This window comes from Carassius carassius, chromosome 2, assembly GCF_963082965.1.
Source record: "Carassius carassius chromosome 2, fCarCar2.1, whole genome shotgun sequence".
NCBI classification, from domain to species: Eukaryota; Metazoa; Chordata; class Actinopteri; order Cypriniformes; family Cyprinidae; genus Carassius; species Carassius carassius.
Window position 1 is genome coordinate 11,263,278 of NC_081756.1, and position 21,745 is coordinate 11,285,022.

Below are 21,745 nucleotides of genomic sequence, written 5' to 3' on the forward strand. Positions count from 1 at the left end.
CCAGATATTATGGTGAATTACAATTTATTGAGCTATATAAACAATTTTAACTTTGTATATTTAAATAATAATTAAAAAACCTTTTAAAAACTTTGCAACTACACCCTCACCCGTTCATACATTCATATGAAAAATGAAAAATAACCAAAAACATGCCAGTTAAAGTATATGTAAGTGCAAAACTACATGTTGAACCCATGTGGAAGTTTCTGTCTTCAGCTGTACTGAACATTTCATCATCTTTTGAGGACTTGGATTATCAAAACAAAAAAAATCCCGGATTAATCACCTCCTTTTCTATTAAAAGGCTACAACTGACACTGCGCTACTTTCGGATATAACAATGTTTTGGAGTACCTTTCCATTTCATAACTAGACCACCCACATTAACAAACAGAAAGAGTTATGGATTTGACCCCAGGCTGTCTAACTCTTAAAAGGTTTTGATGAGACAGCCAAGACATGACTTAACACCAAGGATGACAACATGGTGAAGATACAACAACTGCATATAATCCCATGATTCAAACTCATGCCACTGGATGAAAACACATCTACAGAGGGGGATTCAGAAATTTTCTGACGAGTCTTTAAATACTGGATTAGATTTTTATCAATTTGTTTTCTTTCAATTACCACAAGTTTTATATTACTTTGTGGAACTGACTGATCATAGGCCTCACTGATCTACCAAGATTGATCCCAAGATTTTATATAATACAGCATTATGAGAGATTTACAAGTAATTTTAAAAGTAAAAGTCTGGTCACAACCGGAACATTTAGTTAAGTAAAGGATATTCAGCACAGCACAAGGGATATTCAGATGATTGTATATTCACCAGCTATCCCCATCCATTAAACAAAAACAAAAAGTATTTTTAACATCAATGATCAAATGTTCAGTGGTCAGTAACTACACATCCACAATGACTCCGTTTTGAATTCATATTATGATTAAGAACTTTCTACTCGAAGCAGGTCAGTGCCTTCTAAGAAAGGTAAGATAATCACTTTTTTTATCACATATAAAGTTTATATACACACATAAACTTTATATAATGATAGATAAACTAGAAGCTGAAGAGAAATTTAATCTGGGAAATAAACGATTATAAAGTGTACAAGGCATGATTTTCATTTCAGCAAAAACTATTTTTTTTTTCAAGTTATCTGATAAATTCAAACACTTCACAGTGCTAATTATTTAATCTGAACCCTTCTCAAACCACCATCACTTCTGACTGGCTCATCTAATAAGTGAACGTGGTTGCTTTTGCACAAAGCAGAACTTGAGTGCTACAACTCGACTGCACTCGATCTGCTCACACTGGCCTATCAAATGATCGATTAAAAACAAAAAAACAATGGAACTGAAAAGTAAACTGTGATAACTTCCGGAATTCCTCAGATTAACAAAGAACTCCCAAACTACAATTAAGACTTGGCTATTTTCTAGTGGTTTAGGGACAACCAATGAACAGCCATAGGAACTAACTGTGGTCCCCAATAACATTAGAAGATTCAACAATACACTTTCTTACTGCAAAAAACATTTAAGATAGAGGTCCCTGGATTTGCTTAAGAATTTCCCTTCTTTCAGATGATACACTGAAAACCATTATAATATTGTTAATTATTCAACAGGGAAACATTTTAGAAAGAGTTTGCAGACAATGTGCAATTCATTGATTAATAGGGCTAAAAGTCTTCCTCCATCCAGCATAATCTGAAACCGTTCATTTTACATGTGGTACAGCATGAAAAACATTTCTTGTGATGCTTAAAAACAGACATTTCATTGCAGATGAGATGATGTTCCCAAGTGCTTGCACAAGTTTAATATCATTTGCACTTACACACACACACACACACACACACACTTGAAACTCATACTCAATAAATAGACAATGTGGTAAGGCAGTGTTGAAACATGCATTCATCACAAAAAACTTATCAAACATTCATACAATATACACAAATGTATTCTGTTTCGGAGCAAGAACATTTTTTGGCAATGTCGGATTATCAAGGCTTTTTGGGTGAAGTCCAGGTGAAGCGAAAGGATCTCCAGACTCATGTAATAATGTTTTCAATTTCTGAGGCCTTTCGAGAGACGAGAGGAGATGAAAGCGGATCTTTTCCATTGCCTTACAAGTTTCAATTTAGGAGAAAAAACAAAAGGAGGAAAAAAGGAAGGTGTGATATTCCTCCTCATGGCAGCCAGCTGCACAAGTCTTCAAGATGATCCAGAAGTCTCCAGGTAGCTTTGCAGCTTCCGAACTGTGGTTTTGTCCAGAGAGCAGAGGTCAAAGTCAAAAGTTGTGTTTGTGATGTGAAAGTGTCCCGTTTCCTCAATGAGGTTCACAATCTGAAAGAAAAAAAGAGGGAATCTGATTATGACGGGGGGTGGGGGCAATCCATTCACCTTTACATTTTATAAAAAGCTCCATTGACAGTGTGCAGCCTCCCGTTGCACGATATCTCAAGTCTGATTGTAATTAAGGCAGATGCTTTACCAAAGCAGCCTGTTATTGGTTCCAGCCCTTGCTGCTTCAGAAGAGGGGCTGAATTGGTGATTATGAAGAGAAGGGGGGCTGCAGAGTGGCCACATGAATTAAACTGAGCCGTAATGGGACCCAAACCTGATCTGTTTCACACTACAAAGCGAAAGCCGCATATGGAAGGAATTTCTTCAGTTTCCCCTGAATGCCGGCCAGAAACACAGGGAGACCCAGAGGCCTGTTATGACACTGAAGATAGAAGTCAGCTGTTCGAACGCCTGAAGCCTGGACAAACAACCATGGATGTACTGCTATTGTTTAAAATTTAAGAAGTTTAAGCACACAACAATCTATTGTAAAAGTTAATGTAAGACAGGTAATGTAATTAAACATAATATAATATTTTAAAAAGAAGAAATATTTATAAAAATATATATAAAAAGACTGATGGATTATATAGTTATATATAGATTATATAGTGCTGATTGGCTACGTTGCGCAATAGATAGCACATTAGACTTCGAGACAGATGATGCCATACAAAGGTTGTTGGTTCGAGTCCCACCAGAGTCATAGCCTTTTGGTCAGAGTCAGACTTATGACCCAAATGTTGAGGGTTCGAATCTCAGGTCTGGGAGGAATTGTCTGTGGTGGGGAGTGAATGTACAGTGTTATTTTCCACCCTCAATACTACAACTGAGGTGAGACCCTTGAGCAAAGCACTGAATCCCAAAGTGCTCCCTGAGTGCCGCAGCAATATGACTGGCCACTGCTCTGGGTGTGTGTTCACAGTGTGTGTGCACTTGGATTGGATTGATTGCAGAGCACTAATTCAGAGTATGGGCCACCATACTTGGCTACATATAACTTCACACTAGTTCCATGGTGATTCCATGGTATATATATTATAAGCTTTTAATATTTTATTAAAAATTATAATAAAATATTTAAGCTTATTATTTACAGGATGTGCTGATTATTTAAACTAATTAAAAGCAAATTAATAACAATTAGAATTGCATAAATGAGGCTATGAGATTAATGGGATTAAAAAAATAATTCAATGATACTCTAAATATGAAGCAGAAACCGCCAGTAGGTGGCGACAAGTCACAGTATTAATGAGTCATTCATTCATTCAACATTCCTTCAAACTGCTGATACATTCAGATACAAAAAGACTGAGCAACTGTCTACATGAATGGGTCACTGAATCATTGCCTCACTCGATTCATTCAAAAAACGTGGATTCATTCAGTAATAAAACACCAGTTCGCCCTGGCTTTGTTTGGAACTACTTTCATTAGCTAAACGATATCATATTACATAAATATACAAACCCATACAGGGGGCCATTATTTGCCCTCATATCCTGAATTTTAGTGGCATATAACTGCATTCTAAAAGGATACACCATGCAGTCAGTCAATCATCCAGTATCAAGTTCGTCATTTTATTTTTGAGAAATAATGTCCCTCACAGAACAATTTCTTGTGGCCAGGATAACAACGAATAAAGCTTGCCAATGACATCAACAAATTTTCCAGTTTGCGTTAAGGGCTAATCATGGAAGTTAGTCAATGCCATATCTTATTGCAGAGGAGGCTGATTACTTCACAAAACTGCAGGATTAGCTTGATTAAGATGTACGTTTGAACCGCATTTGGAACATCTTCCAGACTTACACCACAACAAGCTTTGCAACAGAAGGGCACGGCAAAAATTGCTTGGAACAAGAGAAGTATTACTCTCCATTGTGTCAAAGCAAATAGGCCTCAAAGAACAGGAATTCTGGGCCGCAAAGAGTTTACTTGGCAAGCAGGACTTGAAAGAAGAGACAACCTACTGTTACCAGTATGATTGATCACAGCCAGATATTCATTGACATGTTAATGCTGTGGTTAATAACTTTAAACTTTACAGGTTTCTAAATTTTTAGGTAAAGCACTCAGTTTCCTTGGACCGACAGGGAAGTGTCCCTTCTCATGATCCCTCATAAAGGGAACACAAGGAATACTGCACTGCGTCTCATGTGCAAAGGTCCCTTAGTGCAACTGTCTGTGCAGAAGTGAGTGATCTAGAAAAGCTGACTTCTGACAGTACATGCTTCTTATTTATTACCTGCTGTAATATGTGCCTTTCCCTTAGTGCCATTAGTCTTCTGTGAAGCTCAACCAGCTCATCCAAGTATGCCTGCGGATTGAGAAGTTAGATTAATCAATAAAAAAGGAGACATGTCACAGATTGATCAATCATGCTCCTACTAAATGTGGCATGTCTAAAATGTCATGGTGTCCTGCACTGCAGTGGTTTCGACTGTTTTTGCTTTTTAGACCCCAAGTGGCAAAATAAAACATCTAAATTGTTTAATACACAGTTTGCTTACAATAAAACATTTACATGTATTAATATTAAAATGACAGGCCTAGTATGTCATTGTATTCCTGTAGCTCAAACAGCAAAGTGCTAGCAAACCCCTGGGATTCCCAAGAAAATCATCTAGACAAAATTGAATGTATATGATGTTTAAAAACATGCCATATGACATATAATTTTGCACATATGCATTTAAAAAAAAAGACTGATTACCTTGTCACAGTCAATGTTTTTATTTTTGTCCATCTTTGCTTGTTTCATCGGACTCTTCACCTCAAGTATCTGCAAAATTGTAACAATTTAAAAAAACCATTACATTACACACACACACATACATCTCATTGTTCAAATGTTTGGAGTTGGTAAGATTTTATAATGGTTTTGATATAAGTCTAGCCAAGGCACCATTTATTTGCTCAAAAATACAGGAGGAAAAAGAAAAGAAAAAAAAAGCACATTTGACAGTAGCTTGAGTTCACAATAGTAGTAACTTGAGTTAGGATAGAGATGTAAATCTGTAATAATTGTAACAACCACATTTTAATATGGTGAAATTTAGTTATACTGATGGATTGTTTTATTAAAATTAACCACTGGTCTTCCGTAGTAAGAAACATTTAAAGCATTTTTGTCTATATGGAGCCATTTGGCAACTTAAAGCTGTCATCTGTGACATATGCAGTTTCTGGATCCACCAAGCCTGCTCTCTTAACATTCGTAAGCATAAATTCTGTTATGAAAGACTGTTCTAGTAGACTTATTTATACACACACACACACACACACACACACACACACAGAGGCCAGTCACAAAAAGTGAGATAACGTTCTGTATTGTTCTTTTTGATTATTTCAATAAACCTGTTTTTGAAGCATACTTCATGGTGTGGCTGCTGTTATTGCTTCTGTAGTTGAATTGTTACAACCTACCCCTAAAGGCACACCATATATAGGTGCTGGTCATATAATTAGAATATCATCAAAAAGTTGATTTATTTCACTAATTCCATTCAAAAAGTGAAACTTGTATATTATATTCATTCATTACACTCAGACTGATATATTTCAGATGTTTATTTCTTTTAATTTTGATGATTATAACTGACATCTAAGGAAAATCCCAAATTAAGTATCTCAGAAAAATTAGAATATTGTGAAAAGGTTCAATATTGAAGACACTTGGTGCCACACTCTAATCAGCTAATTAACTCAAAACACCTGCAAAGGCCTTTAAATGGTCTCACAGTCTAGATCTGTAGGCTACACAATCATGGGCAAGACTGCTGACTTGACAGTTGTCCAAAAGACAACCATTGACACTTTGCATAAGGAGGGCAAGACACAAAAGGTCATTGCAAAAGAGGCTGGCCTTTCACAGAGCTCTGTGTCCAAGCATATTAATAGAGAGGCGAAGGGAAGGAAAAGATGTGGTAGAAAAAAAAAAGTTTACAAGCAATAGGGATAACCGCACCCTGGAGAGGATTGTGAATTGTGAAACAAAACCCATTCAAAAATGTGGGGGAGATACACAAAGAGTGGACTGCAGCTGGAGTCAGTGCTTCAAGAACCGCTACCACAGACGTATGCAAGACATGGGTTTTTAGATCTCGCATTCCTTGTGTCAAGCCACTCTTGAACAACAGAAGTCAGAAGCGTCTCGCTTCAAAAAGGACTGGACTGAAAGTAAATTTTGTATTTCCTTTGGAAATCAGGGTCCCAGAGTCTGGAAGAAGAGAGGAGAGGCACACAATCCATGTTGCTTGAGGTCTAGTGTAAAGTTTCCACAGTCAGTGATGGTTTGGGGTGCCATGTCATCTGCTGGTGTTGGTCCACTGTGTTTTTTACATTTACATTACATTTATTCATTTAGCTGATGCTTTTTTTTCCAAAGCGACTTACAATTGCTATATATGTCAGAGGTCGCACGCCTCTGGAGCAACTAGGGGTTAAGTGTCTTGCTCAGGGACACATTGGTGTCTCACAGTGGATTCGAACCTTGGTCTCTCACACCAAAGGCATGTGTCTTATCCACTGCGCCAACACCACCCCTTCATGTTTTCTGAGGTCCAGGAAGTTTTAGAGCACTTCATGCTTCCTGCTGCTGACCAACTTTATGGAGATGCAGACTTAATTTACCAACAGGACTTGGCACCTGCACACAGTGCCAAAGCTACCAGTACCTGGTTGAAGGACCATGGTATCCCTGTTCTTAACTGGCCAGCAAACTCGCCTGATCTTAACCCCATAGAAAATCTATGGGGTATTGTAAAGAGGAAGATGCGATATGTCAGACCCAACAATGCAGAAGAGCTGAAGGCCACTATCAGAGCAACCTGGGCTCTCATAACACCTGAGCAGTGCCACAGACTGATCGACTCCATGCCACGCCGCATTGCTGCAGTAATTCAGGCAAAAGGAGCCCCAACTAAGTATTGAGTGCTGTATATGCTCATACTTTTCATGTTCATACATTTTAGTTTGCCAAGATGTAAGTAAGTAAGTAAGTAAATTTATTGTCATTGTGCAGTAGTACCATACAACGAAATTTGCTTGTGCATCTTCTAAGAAAACAATGCTCACATTCATATACACATTCACACAATAAATATAGTTAAAAATAACAGGGCATCCAACATTACACTTAAGTTCCATTACATAAAGTCCGTTCCTATAAAGTGCAACTGTGCTGACTGGGAGGTAGGAGTGTATAATTATTCAGTTCTGCAATGGCCCTTGCAATGAAACTATTCTGCAGCCTGGAAGTCCGTGCACTAAGAGCCTAAAAATCTATGTCTAAAAATCTTTTCTTTGTATTGGTCTTAAGTAACATTCTAATTTTCTGAGATACTGAATTTAGGATTTTCCTTAGTTGCCAGTTATAATCATCGAAATTAAAATAAATTAACATTTTAAATATATCAGTCTGTGTTTAATGAATGAATATAATATATAAGTTTCACTTTTTAGATCGAATTAGTGAAATAAATACTTTTTGATGATATTCTAATTATATGACCAGCACCTGTATTTGACATCAACTTATACGGGCTGTGATATTCTTGCAGAGGTTTGAATTGGTGCCGTTTGTAGTAGACAAATGTATACAATTCTGATCTCTCTAGCTTAAAGATTCAGCTAGTTACAAATGCTGAAACAAAAACCCTTATGAACTGTTGACAGTTTAATTTATTTTACCTCCACATATAATTTCAACTCATTCTCTCGATAAGCACAAGAGCTGATATGGAAGAATGAAGTCACAGTTAGAGGAGAGATGTTCGAGCTCACCTGATTATTGGCGGTTTTCAGTAGAGGTTGGGGGTCATTATGGGGCAGTGGTGAAGAGGCAGAGCTATTTTCACTGTCACTGCCGTCACTTAAACTCACCCTGCAAAATACGTTGCAGATATTCACCATTCATTATCCCCTTCTGAGTATCTTCACATCAGCTACACAGCATGGTATGCAGGCACGGATACATAAAATTGTCTTTTCCCATCTCTGCAGCCAGGGTTAGTTAGTTGGTAGTTATTGATAGATATTTACCTGCGGTGGCGATGCGTCATCTGCATGTGTAAAGGTCGCTCCATGTCCGAGTCCATGTCATTATCGTCCTCCTCTTCTGAATCCTCTTCGTTTTCATCTGAATGCATATCTGGGATCACCGACCGCAAAGGACCCAATACTACAGGTGAATACGAAAGGTAAATGTCTACAAAAGCATAATATTTTAACATTTATGATCCCAAAGTCATAAGATGCATTGCACACACATCCATAGTAAGATTTCTCTAATATTAGTAAAATAAACTAATATATTGGTAGTAAAGTGTACTCTTTGGGTAAAAAAAAGGGACTTGACACACTGACCCATAATAAGGCCAGACTTTCTCCAAGCCAGCCAAAAGCAGCAGGATGTGGCAAATATCGGAAAGGTTACCTTGCCGTTTGTGTGCGCGTCCAAAGCTGGAGCTCGAACTGGAACCGGAGCTGGCTGGACTGGGCTGATCTGACTAGGAAAGAAGGCAAAGTACCAACTCAATAAAAATAATACCAATATCAAAGCATTTTGGTTTTGTGTGCTCAAGAAGTCTGACCACGAAATGATGTGGGCACTTATGAATAAGCACTTTCTGATATCTCCCAATATACTGACTCTATCACACGACATTAACATCAAAAAGACATTTACTAAGCTTTGCACACTATTGCTTTTTCTAATGACACAAAACTGGTTATGTAGTCTTATAATTACAAATCCACGGTGAAGCTACCTCAGGGGGCAATATTTTAAATCTGAAAGAGAACCAAATGCAGTTAGTTGTGAGGCTATTTCCATGATCTTCTGTTCCACACTAGAGGCTTTGAAGGGTATACGTGTCACTTCCTCACTGTAAATCAGTGGGTTCCTCGTTCACCCGATCTAATGAAGACTGATTTATGGTCACACAGTTCCCTTTGGGGCAATGTTCACACTAAACCTTCCTACTCACACATGACTCTTCACTTTGAGTGCAAGAAAAAAAAACTATATAAAAAGTTTAATATGCAAGAGACACCATTAATCCAAATGTTGCTAAAATGGTCAAACTGTACTGAAATGACACCAAAACAGATTTTAGCTCTCCGTACTGCTGAAACATGAATAGTGGTCATTGATGAAAATGAAAACAAAAGCGAAGGGAATGAGACACTTATTCATTGAGTAAGTCCATCAGGCTGAGGTTAAACTAGATTTAGAGGAGGTCTCTTTGAACTGTTGAATCTGTAGATTAATTGTTGAGGATCCCACAATTTATGAGGCACCTTTGAACTCGTAGGGCAATATCTCACTACAGAGACAAGCCTCTCAGAACAATGGGACTGTGATTGATTGGATACATGGGCATAAAACAGCAGACATGTTTTAAAGGGCCCCTCTATTTGCTTTTAGAGACACATGCACCATGTTTATTGAAAATACCTTTAAAATGTAACCCATCACATCTTGTGCTCTTTTGCGGTATGAACAGTTATCCTTGTTAAAGACATGTTTAATAGCAGTAATGTTTGATCCAAGGTTTCTAGTTCTGGTAAATTTAAGACATTTTCTAGACCTTTTTAAAGATATTAAAAAAAAAAAAAAATGTGAAAATTAAATTTAAGACAAAAATAAAAAGACATAAATATAAGTTTTAACTTTTGATGAACGACATTCTTCCTTAAATATTTTTGTCTTGTTTTCCAATGTCTTAAGATTCATATAAATAGGACATAAGATAAGAACACAATAAGATAAGATATGAAGAGATAAGAGGAAAAGAAGTCTTGTTTAAAAAAAAAAAAAAAAAAAACGATCAAAATGAAGTGTTTATGATTAAAACAAGAACAAGTATCTGCTGATGGGCTCAGAAAAATCTACTTAATTCAAAGGAAAAACATGTTTCCATTCACCATCGACAGATATTTGTTCTTGTTTGAAGCATAAACTCACTAAATCACGTTCCTTTTCTCAGAAAATAAGTCTTAATTTTTTCATCTCGCATCAAGTAATGCATCTTGATTTAATGATATTTAGATATTTGTATTGGAACATGACAAAAATACTGAGGAAAATAACCTTTTTCCTTCGCTTTACAGATTTTTCTTTAAATGCAATTGTTCTTTCACAGTCATAAGCAATTTATTTTAGCTCTGTAATATTTTTTAAGAGCAAAATAAGATATTTCGGATATATTATGGTAGGAAATGAATGAACCATCAGGAATTGTGAAAAGTGGGCGTTTGGCATTAAATGCTGCTGGTAACTGTTGACGGCAGAGCAAAAAATGATAAGTATGAAATTATAAAATGTATTTGGCATAACTGAGGTTCAATGCACAATAAGACTAGGAGCGTGCAATAAGAAAATAAATATGAACAATTTTGATTAGACTGCCTCACTTGTGCAACAATGATACAGTATGGATTTTTTACAGATACTTTTCAGCGTAATCTGCAATTACTGTAAATGTGTCCACCTGACAATACAAAAAAAAATAAAAAATACAAAATGCACATCCATGCTGCATTCCAAACAAATAAAGGTCATTAAAAATATATGACAATAATCATTATTCATATAGCATTAACAAAAGAGAAGGTTAACGTGGTCCTTGCTAAGAAAACAGTTTCAAAGAGAGACTCGTGAAAACGGCCTGTTCCAACAAAGCAAAAATGAATGTAATGATGTTCTTTTAAAATTACATTCAGTACAACAAAGATGTGAGCTGTAAGTGAAGCGAATTGGATTGAATAACTGCAATCCACAAAGACTTCCCGACCAAATGGAAGTATAATACAAATCAGGCTTATTGTGGCAAAGGGGGCCGAGGATAAAAGAGTAAGAAAGGAGCTCTGTTACAATTGCTTTCCTGAATTTCCATTTGGCTTAAGTTTTGAGGTTTAAAGTTACTTTAAAGTCCACTGTTTTTCTTCGCTGCACTCATGTTAAGTTAAAATTTGTACTCTAGTTGGATACACATTTTACAAGCTTGCTGAAATTGCATGGGGTGGAGGAACATTTCTGAGCTGGAAAAAAACCAGCAAGGAAGTTCAATGCGAAACTGTTAAGCTAATTCCTCTTGGAGAGCGGCCCGAGAGGAAATCTAAAGAAGCTATTAAAGTTAATCTAAATTAATTTGTTTACATTCTTCTCTGATGAGCACTTGGTGAGACTGAATCAGGTCTCTCGAACAAAATGTACAAGCAGATGCCATTCAGCTCCTCAGCAAATGGAGAACGTGAGTGTGGGATTTATAACAGGGCTGGTACAGTGATTAATGGCAAAGAAAGGTTTTAGAGTACTCTTGGGAAACATTGGCTAATGTTGTCTATTCAGTCGAGACAGGCCAGGAGGATGCAAATTAGACCACTCTGTCCTCTTTCTAGCAATCTTCACTATACTACATTGAAACCATGGTACACTGACAATGGTACTTCTTAGAAAGGGTGAGGTCAGTTTTTTTTTAATGACAGATGTATTAAGCAATGTTTGCATTATTATTATTCATACTTGGGGTCAGTGGTTTACACAAACCCCAAACTCAAGTATTAAACAGAGTTTTTTTTTTATTTATTTTTATGGATGTACATTATTCTTCAAAAGCTTGGGGTCAGTTTAAAGAAATAAATACTTTTATTCCGCAAGGATGCATTATATTGATCAAAAGTGACTGTAAAGACAATAAATGCTTTGAACTTTTTATTCATCAAAAGAATCCTGGAAAAAAGGATCACAGTTTCCCCAGAAGGGAAACCCATCTATTTTCAACATTGATCTTAACAGGAAATATTTCTTGGGCACTAAATGAACATATTAGAATAATTTCTGCAGGATCAGGGCACACTTTTACAATATGTAACATTTTACAGTATAACTGTCTTACAGTGTTTTTGATCAAATAAACGCATCGTTGGTGAGCATAAGAAACTTCTTTATTAATAACCTCAAATTTTTATATAAGGGCTATATATATATATAATATAATGGATTCCTTATATTTTTCTAAGCACTCTGAATAAAAATGCATGTTGTATACAGTGAAATGGGAGAGGGGAAAAAATCCCACAAACTAGTTATGAATGAGAGCCATATTTATAGAGAGAATTTGTTAGCAACTACAAATAAACAAATAAATAAATAACCATCAACCATCTCCAACATATATTCATCAGTGCGGTGAGGTCGGTTTGAACAAACAACACTCACTCATCTTTGGTAAATATAGAAATCTAGTTTGTTTTTGTCTTGTTCTGCCCTTACTTCAAAATTACAGTTACTGTACAATAACTACAGTAATTTTCAAATTCTCCTTTCCAAACAATGTGTTCAATCCATCTCCACATACAGCACCCGCCTAAAACCATTCACCACAGGCAACATAACAGGGCGCTATAAAACGATTACGGCTCACTCACTGGACTGAGGGTGACAGTGGTGCTAGTGAGAGTTGCTGCCTGGCAGGGGGCAGGTGCTAAAAATCTCCCGTAAAGTGAGTTCGACAATAGGGGCTGCCAAACGTCCTGCAAGCAGGGTGGTAAAGACACTTAACTTCAAACCCGCGCCGAGCCTGTTGAAGAGCAAAGTTGTTTCTTTGAAGTTCCTTTGCCTTTCATTCTCACTTTTTTTTTTTCTTCAGTCTGCATTTTACTGCCTGTTTGTCTGTCTGCGAGCCTGGCTGACATCAAACCCATGGTCAGGGTTTTGCACCATAAATTAAGCTGCCTTTCCACTATGGGCCGCACCCCTCTTCCCAAACTAGACGCTTGTAAAAGCTCATTGAAGAAGCCCTGCAACCCTTAGACAATAAAACCGATGTCATCACTGCTAAGGAAAGGTTTGCGGGTCTTTAAGCATGAAGCTCAATTGGACAGTATGGGTTCAGATGCCTGAGAACATGAAGAGAGAAAGAGAGGCCTTGCTGTCACTCAAACTTGAGTAATGGCAGAGCTGTGGCTATGCAGTAAAATGCTACATTACGTTTTGTATTTTATATTTTTTTTGGAGTTAAAAAAAAAAAAAAAAAAAAAAAAAAAAAAAGAGAGACTTCCATTAACATGGACTCGGTTTGCAATTCGCGGTGACATGCAGACCACCAAACTAAAATGATGCACTAAACAAGTAAAGCTCCGAACACACACACACACATATGAATTATTAAACAAGGATATGTCTGTTAAATGCTGTCACAATACTAAATGTGGTGCTTCAATGGCGTGGAGTTTACAGAGATGTTTCAGCACCAGTGCTGGGTAGATTACATGCAAATTGTAGTCTGATACCGATTCCAAATTACATGACAAACATTGTAGTTAGTAACATAATCCATTACATCAGACTACTTTTTGATTACTTTTAGATTACTTTCGACCCAACATGTTTATCACATGACTTGAATAGGATAATATTTCTCATATAGACTTGACATAAAAAGACTTTGACTTTTCTATTTTAGAAAAAAAAATATAATATAAAAATAAATAAGAGATGAAAAATTTGGATCAGTGAGAATCAATAAATTACAAAAAAATAAAAATAATGGCTACAGTGTGAACAATATGTAATCAATAAAAAAGTAACTAGTCTGATTAAAAGTATTTTATTAAAAATTTAATATAATCCAATTACAATTACTTTGTTTTTGGAATCTGATTACATAATCCAGCACTGGTCAGCACGATATATAGTTGTTATTTGAATTATGATTGTCAAAAGAATCATTTAAACACTGTGTTTTTTTTTTTTACCGATTATGGGCTCATAATGACTCTTCAAAAGTCTGTTTTGGGGTAAAATGCTGTAATAAACACAAAAAAGAAAGACCTTCTTCTTCCCATGAGCTTTACGAGTTCAGCAGAGGCAAAGCAGGTGGTCACTAGCAGCACCATGCACACAGCTGGTCTGTGGCTTTACGACCATCGCCTCTGCAGTGGGGCCATAAATCTAGCAGTGGCTCTGAAACTGGCATTTGCTCTGCTTTAGGACTATTGTCTCATTCCAATCAAGCACATCAAGCTCTTCACTTACAGAGGTCGTCATATAAACAGATTTTAGGATTGGGTTACATCCTCCCCCCACTAGCCTTTATGTGAGATACATGGCAACATGCATTTGGAATTTAACTCCCGTTACTTAAATGTATCTTGTTAAGTACAGTGTAACTTTAGCATTATTTATATACCATTACAGTATTTATTCATTTTTTTTAATTAGCTTTAATTTATGTTTATGTTTTAAACTCACAACAGAAAACTAACAGTGAAACATTAAGTATATTATTCATGTACCTGTGCATTTAATCAGTCTATCCACTTACGCTTGCTAGTTACGGTCTAAAAAGGCTAGAGAAGCCCTAAGCAAGACTAACTATTACAATGGCATAGGTATAATATAAGGTGAGAAAAATTTCCCTCACTTCCTCGAACATTTATTAAAAACAACTTTATATTTACTATGGGTTACTGTTTTACCATAGTAAGACCCATGATAAATTCTGATAGAGAGAAATCAGTTATTTTTAGGATAAGATGCTCAACAGGACACTTACTAAGTAGCAGTTTATAGAATCAACAAGAGACACTGCTGACAGCAACAAGGTTAATTATCCATCAAACTGTCCATTTAGCATTTATTCTGTTCCTTCTGTTTCTTAAAATAAAACTTGATTATTATTTACTAATGCTTGTTACAGTTCTGACTTAGAAAATTGTCAAAAAAAAAGCAAAGGCTTTCTTTTGATAAAATTTCCCTCTTTACTGTCCATCTTAAGATAGAAATAGACTGCGTGTGAATGTTAGTGGTAATGTCGATCAGATCAGGGCCTTACAGACATGGTGACCCAAAGAAAGAAGCACCTGGAATTCATCAGCTGTCATAAACACTGGAGTTTCATTTCTTCCCTTTTTTTTTTTTTAAGAAGTAAGTTTAAAGGAAATCTCTTAGCTATTCATGGTGTCCTTTCCCTTTCTCCTCGGGTGTCATAAAACCATAAATTTCATCTCAGCACTTGCCTTCGAGCCAATAAAGCAGCCCCCGCTTTATGAGCTGCTCTCTTGCTGAAGGTAAATGAACCTTGCCACTGGTGACGCTGCTGAAGCTAAAAACATTCTACGTAGATCTATACGAACTACTATTACTAGTACTATCACTATCTTTAAAATGATATCAAAACTAAATTCACTGACTAGGCAATTGGCAGGTGAGCAGCACAATATTGCCCACTGCCTTGTAATTGGCCCTCCTCATGTCTGGCAGCAATTCAATCCCAAACACACAATCCACAATACGATGAAATGAAACTGGAACAACATCAGTCCTTTTGTTTTGAACAAAACCATAACAACCTAAATAAGGAGCCTTTGGCCAGCTACCAGACTTCCTGTCCTGAAGAGCCGAGAGGTCTAGCAATGGGCGGCACTGATTTCCTGCACCCAACGCAGACAAATGGGCCCTCAGCTTCTGGACACCCACCAAGTTTATTAGATCCCCTCACGCACCAGACTGCTATTCATACGGCCTTCTAAGAGCCTGTCTAAAGCTCTCGGTTAGTTATTTACACATCCCAGAAAAGGTCTCCGCTAATCACATCATTAGAACACAAAAGCTCACACCAAAGAATACGGAAATTCATTGTATTTTCCCATAGGATTGGTTGCACGATAGATTTTTTCTTTCCAACAAAGAAAATGGATTGAACTAGAGCTGCCTAATATTAAAATCTAGACAGATACAGTTTGGCTGACAACTATTTTCATAAATATTCCATATAAAAAAATAAATAAAAATTGAATCTAAATAAATTATAAAATAAAACATTAAAAACTAAACGCAGTCTTTTAAAATGCTACACGTTATCACAATACAATAATATGTGAATGATTATACAATAATATTAAATACATGTTAAATATGTATTTATAATTTATATCAATGTGCATAACATTTTTTATTTCAAATATTGAAAATATTCATTCATTCACAAAATATTTTTTAATTCACACATCCAAATGAGATCAAGCGGTATGGATTGAAATCATTAAATCAAATTATAACCAATATGGTACCAATACATTGTGGATTTCTACAGTACCTTAAACAATCATTACAAAGACTTTAATTTGGTTATTTTGCTATTAGCAAACTGTATTTCCATTAAGGTAATGATAAAGCTCACCAAATTCTAACAGATGTTAAATTTGAGGGACAACTAACCACTTAGGAAAAATCAGGGACTAAATCTCAAGTTATGTTCCAGCATAACGATTAGAAATTCACTTACATCTGATCTTGTGAATGTGTTATCATCCATGTCAGAGTCATTCGGGTCCAACACATCCTGGAAGGGTGGTAATGCTGACGGTTTTCTCTTCTCTGAAAGTTGACAGTTTTGTAACCTACTATGCCGGACTTGCGGCTTGTCTTTCAAAATCTTTTTATCCGAATGGAGATGCTGTAGCAAGTTAGGACTTGCTTGCTGCTTTTGCGAGCTCTCTGAAAAACTGCTTTTCTGTTTTTTGGTAACATGGCCTTCACTGTCCAACACAGGCCGCCGTTTACTCTGTCCCAAGCTTGAGAAGCTACCCTCCGATGAACGTTGCTCCTTCAATGTGGTCTTGGGCTCCTTGAATCCCATTTGCGGAATGGGGCGGTCTTCCTGAATTGGCTGATTCTCTTTGGGTTTTTTAGAATCTTTACAGAGTTTTCCAGAGTCCTTGCTGAAATCTCTGAAGGCACTTTTGGACTCTTTTGAGTCTTTAGAAGGCTTGTCCTTATGGTCCTTAGATGGTCTGTGGAGTTTGAGGGAGCTGCTGCTGATATTGTTTGTGGTTGTAAGAGCACTGCTGCTTTTCGACCCGTCCTATAATGAAAATATGACAATATTAGGAAAGGTATAGCCACTTACTTTGAATTTTATGATGAGACATTAAAAGACTTTAAAAGAACATTAAAAAGTCTTAAAGAGCCCAAACCTTTGAATGGTAGTGTACACCACAGCATCAATGCCATATTCATATACCATAATATTTACATGGTCAAAACCTAATTGCTATACATTTTGTTAATATAATGAAGAACAATACATAAAATGCTATAAATATTCAAATATTAAACTTTCCTTCCATTATAATTGACAAATGATGTGTGTGCTCAGGCAAATGACCAAACCCAGATGTGAAACATTTCCATAAACAATTTTTCAAAATGATCCTGAAAACAATTCCACTGGGGGAAGGGAAACCTCAGAGCCATCTAGGAGGCAAGCTGGGGATGAAGCAACAAGCCTTTGGTTGACTTTAACGACAGGTTTATCCTATCTTCAGGTCAAGCTAACTAGCCCCTGTCAATAAGTCATTGATGCAGTTAAATCGTTAAGCAGTCTAGACAGTTACAACCTGCCCAGACTATCTTTAAACCCATCTTTTATTGTTATACGTGATACAGAAATGGACAAAACCTTTTTTGCCTGTTTGAAACCGTTTAAACACACTGAGAGAAAAGGTTGAAATTGCATTAAATGGCTTTAAAACGCTGTTAAAGTCAAATGAATTTAGACTTTATTAAGTTTATGGATAGTTTTGTTACAATCAACATGGGTCAATACATTTTGGCAGCACACAAAGGGGCAGAAACATCTCTTCTCTAGATTTAAAAACTGAATTACCATCATAATATTCAGTGCTATGAGAGCTTATTGCAACTAGTGCATTTTGTTAATGCAAAAACGCATAGAATATTTCTCTAAGAAAACTTAAGTTTTGCATTTTTCAATATCACAACAGACTTTTCCAGGAACCATTATGGTTGGAAATCAATCAACCTTCAAAATTTTTAAACATAACATTAAATTAAGTAGAGGAAGGGGAGAAGGACAACAGAGAACGTATTGTCGTTTTTGTTTTTGCTAAAGGGACCGGTGTAGTAGATCAAGGGAGGCTGGCTGCAGACGACCCTTGATCTGTCAGTAATCCATCACATGCAAGCGCCTGTTTGGATTGAGAACAGTTTCCATGTGCACCAGGGACTCTCATAACTTCACTGTAAGAGCTAGCATACAAAACAAACTGCTTAGGAGCTAAGTAATACTGCACAGGAGATTTAAAATAAACTTAAATCAAAGAAACGTGGCATTGTGTAGTCAAGCAAGATTTACTAGCATTACAGCTAATGTGGTTTAATAGATGCACAAATAAAAAGCTGCAGTGTCTGAGGTTTCCCCACACAAAACCAATAGAAATGTATGTGTTTCTTTTAAAAATGATTATGATTATAGATATGAATCTTTTCACACATGCAGAGTGTCGTTGAAACACCTGGCGAGTTCGTTTACGTCATTGGAATGCTAGGATGTGTTTTCTCTGCAGCCAAGAAATTCCAAGAAAGCCAAGTTTCACATCTTCACATCTAAAATCCTTGAAGTTAAATAGCCCCTAAAGTCTTTCAGCTTGCCAAATATGCAGGACTGGGAATTTTTTAAATGCCAAACGAAGACTCTCAGACATGGAGATCCACACTCACCTTTGATCCTGGGAAAGACTTGTTCTTTTTCACATCAGAGAAGGTCAATGTTAATGAACTGCTGGGTAATGTGGGCAGCTTTAGATGCTGCCCAAACAGAGAAGTAGAGCCCTCCTGCATTACCATTACCTAAGAAATGAAATACAAAGAAATCCCGGATGACCAATGAACTGCATTCCAAAATATTATTTACAGCAAATCTTCATCTCTGTTGAATTCATAACTTTCAATGTCTTTATCGAACGTAGTATATACTACCGCCCAAAACTTTGGGCTCAGAGTAAGATTTTTATTTATTTAATGAAATATAAATATTATATTTATAAATATTATATAAACTGTTGTTGAAGTTCTGTTAAACTGAAACATTGAAAATAGCGTTTGCCCTTACTTTAGAGTCTTCTGAAGATCTTTTGTGAGGGTCCCGTTGCTGTAAATGACAAAGTACAGATATGTGAGTGTAAAATATAGACTATGAATCAACACAAACCACCACAGACACACACTCTCACTCTCTCATGCGTACACACACACACACACACACACACACACACACACACACACACACACACACATTCTGGCCTGATGTAATGACTAAATGCCTTTCGAAACAATCAGGTAAATTGGAAAGGACCTTCCTCAGTCACCACCTTGCTAAATTGATATTGCTCTAGCGAACGGTTCTCTCTTAATTAAAACAACTTCCCGTGCAACTGCCCTTCTGCCAATAAACTGTTTCGATTCCTGCCATGCCTCATGTGTAAGTCAGACAAGCACCAAAGGAGATAGTGTCATAGCCCCAACCGTAAAACATTCAAATGACTAGAATGAGGCAAGAGAGGGCGAGCCAAAACTGTGGGACCTCAGAAGAATAACAACTTCTTTAAATATGTCTTACGGGTAAAAGCATCCCAGTTCATGACTGCTGGTAGAACTTCAAAATGCATCCAAGGTTAACGAAACAAACAAACCAGTTGATTCATAAAAATCACATGGATCTCTTTGGCATGGGCCCAAAGTTGAAGACAATTAAGGCTTCCTCTAGTGATAGATAGTCGAGTTAATACTAGCCCGATCAAATCCTGTAAAGTTACTTATTGTCTTGGTTGATGGGAACAGTAATTCCTTTAGGGGAAGCCACGCCCATCCCCAGTCCGTTCGTACCCCTCCAGCCTTGAGCAGCTTCCTGCGAAACTCTTCAGTAGGGTTGTTGAACGTGAGCTTTTCACAGCGGAGATGATTGACAGGTGGGTGACCCTCCAAGTGCAGGAACAAATCGTAGTCAAAGCGCACTTTTTTTGGTTCCTCCTGGTGAAAAGTGACAAGAACGTTACATTTACCCAGTGTACACAGATGTTTGGATTGGTTTAATCTTAGGCAGCAGATCAAATACACTTGTTTATAGAGATCATAATTCACAATTAACAGGAAAAACCAAAGTACCTTATTTTTAAAGTAAACTTCAATAGGCAAGATAAATCCAGCGTATCCAGACTCTTCAACTTTATATGGTGGATCCTTGCAAACTGCAAGATAGAGAAAGAGAGACTATTGGTTTCATTTTAGCAGGAAAATCAATACGTAAAGTAATAAGGCACAAATAGGTGTGCTATATTGTGAATATAATCATAGCTATAAGGTGCTGTTAGGTACAACATGCAGTAATGTGTTAGCAACACCTTTAGCCATAAGATTCCCAATATAGCACAGCCTTGACTGTCTTTTAAAAAGTGGGTTTTACATAAAAATTACATAAGATTGTAAGATGTAAATATATAAACATTATGCAATAATGCGAACACATTACAGGAAATAATAATGAGGATTTGCTTGATCATAATTTTTGATTCACAATTTTTTCATTAGATGAGCAGTAGCTATGAGGCAAGAAGCTGACATTGTATCATATTGCTATAAAAATCAGTGGGAGGTTACATATTCAAATTAATCACTATTATAATTCAAGCAACATTATAGGAGTCATCTTGACCTGGAGATTGAGCATCACTGGAGTCACGGTCAGCTCACATGCTCATGACACAAACGCTGCATTTATTGGATCAAAAATACAGTAAAATAGTAATATTATTACAGTTTAAATTAACAGTTTTCTGTAATGCATCCTTGCTAAATAAAAGTAGCAATTCCTTTCAAAAAATAAATAAATATCATACAATATCAATATCACACAAAAATATATACATATCAAACATACACACATACATACATATATATATACATATATATACACACACACACACACACACACACATACATATATATGTGTGTGTGTATATAATAGGGGTGTAACGGTACATGTATTCGTACCGGACCGTTTCGGTACAGGGCTTTAGGTATGGTGCACGTGTGTACCGAATGACCGAATGCAATATTTTGTATAAGTACATTTTCGTGTTTCCAAACGAACATATTAAGTGGCGGAAGTCTCCGCGTTCAGCGCAAATCCCGCCCTGCAGCTGATTCTAAGGCCAGCAACACACTGGCTGCTTGGCGTTAGCGTGACGTTTCTGCTGCGTGACGGCTGCTTCGCGTTTTCTGTGTCTTTACACACCAGAATCGTGCCTGACGCGCTGCTACTACTGTAGGTGACAGAGCGAGGCCGCCGACAGACCAGGATCTTGTCTTCACGACAACAATATCTATACTTCATGTTGAGCATAAATATAAAGCCTACTGATAAAGGACACCGTCAACAGTATTGACGGCAAAATAGACTATGTTTGACAGGTACAATATGCCAGTGTGTCACCGGCCTAAGGTTTTCAAAAGGCATCACGCGAGTGTGAACATCACTACAACTAGGAAAAAAAC

At 36.8% G+C, this 21,745-nt stretch overlaps 1 protein-coding gene across 3 annotated transcripts in view; it reads right to left on the bottom strand.

Moving 5' to 3' along the window:
• Positions 1–1,812: 1,812 nt before the first annotated feature.
• The window catches only part of LOC132102535 (protein AF-9-like), a 48,061-nt gene continuing 28,128 nt past the window's right edge, over positions 1,813–21,745 (bottom strand). For all 3 annotated transcript variants that reach the window (XM_059507264.1, XM_059507262.1, XM_059507263.1), the window contains exons 3-13: positions 20,357–20,439; positions 20,078–20,221; positions 19,305–19,343; positions 18,914–19,042; positions 16,677–17,255; positions 8,819–8,891; positions 8,425–8,563; positions 8,167–8,266; positions 5,093–5,161; positions 4,625–4,696; positions 1,813–2,370 (exon numbers count right to left, since the gene is read on the bottom strand). In XM_059507264.1, coding sequence (XP_059363247.1) covers positions 2,239–2,370; positions 4,625–4,696; positions 5,093–5,161; positions 8,167–8,266; positions 8,425–8,563; positions 8,819–8,891; positions 16,677–17,255; positions 18,914–19,042; positions 19,305–19,343; positions 20,078–20,221; positions 20,357–20,439 — 1,559 coding nt within the window. In that variant the 3' untranslated portion in view covers positions 1,813–2,238. The remainder of the gene's footprint in view (positions 2,371–4,624; positions 4,697–5,092; positions 5,162–8,166; positions 8,267–8,424; positions 8,564–8,818; positions 8,892–16,676; positions 17,256–18,913; positions 19,043–19,304; positions 19,344–20,077; positions 20,222–20,356; positions 20,440–21,745) is intronic.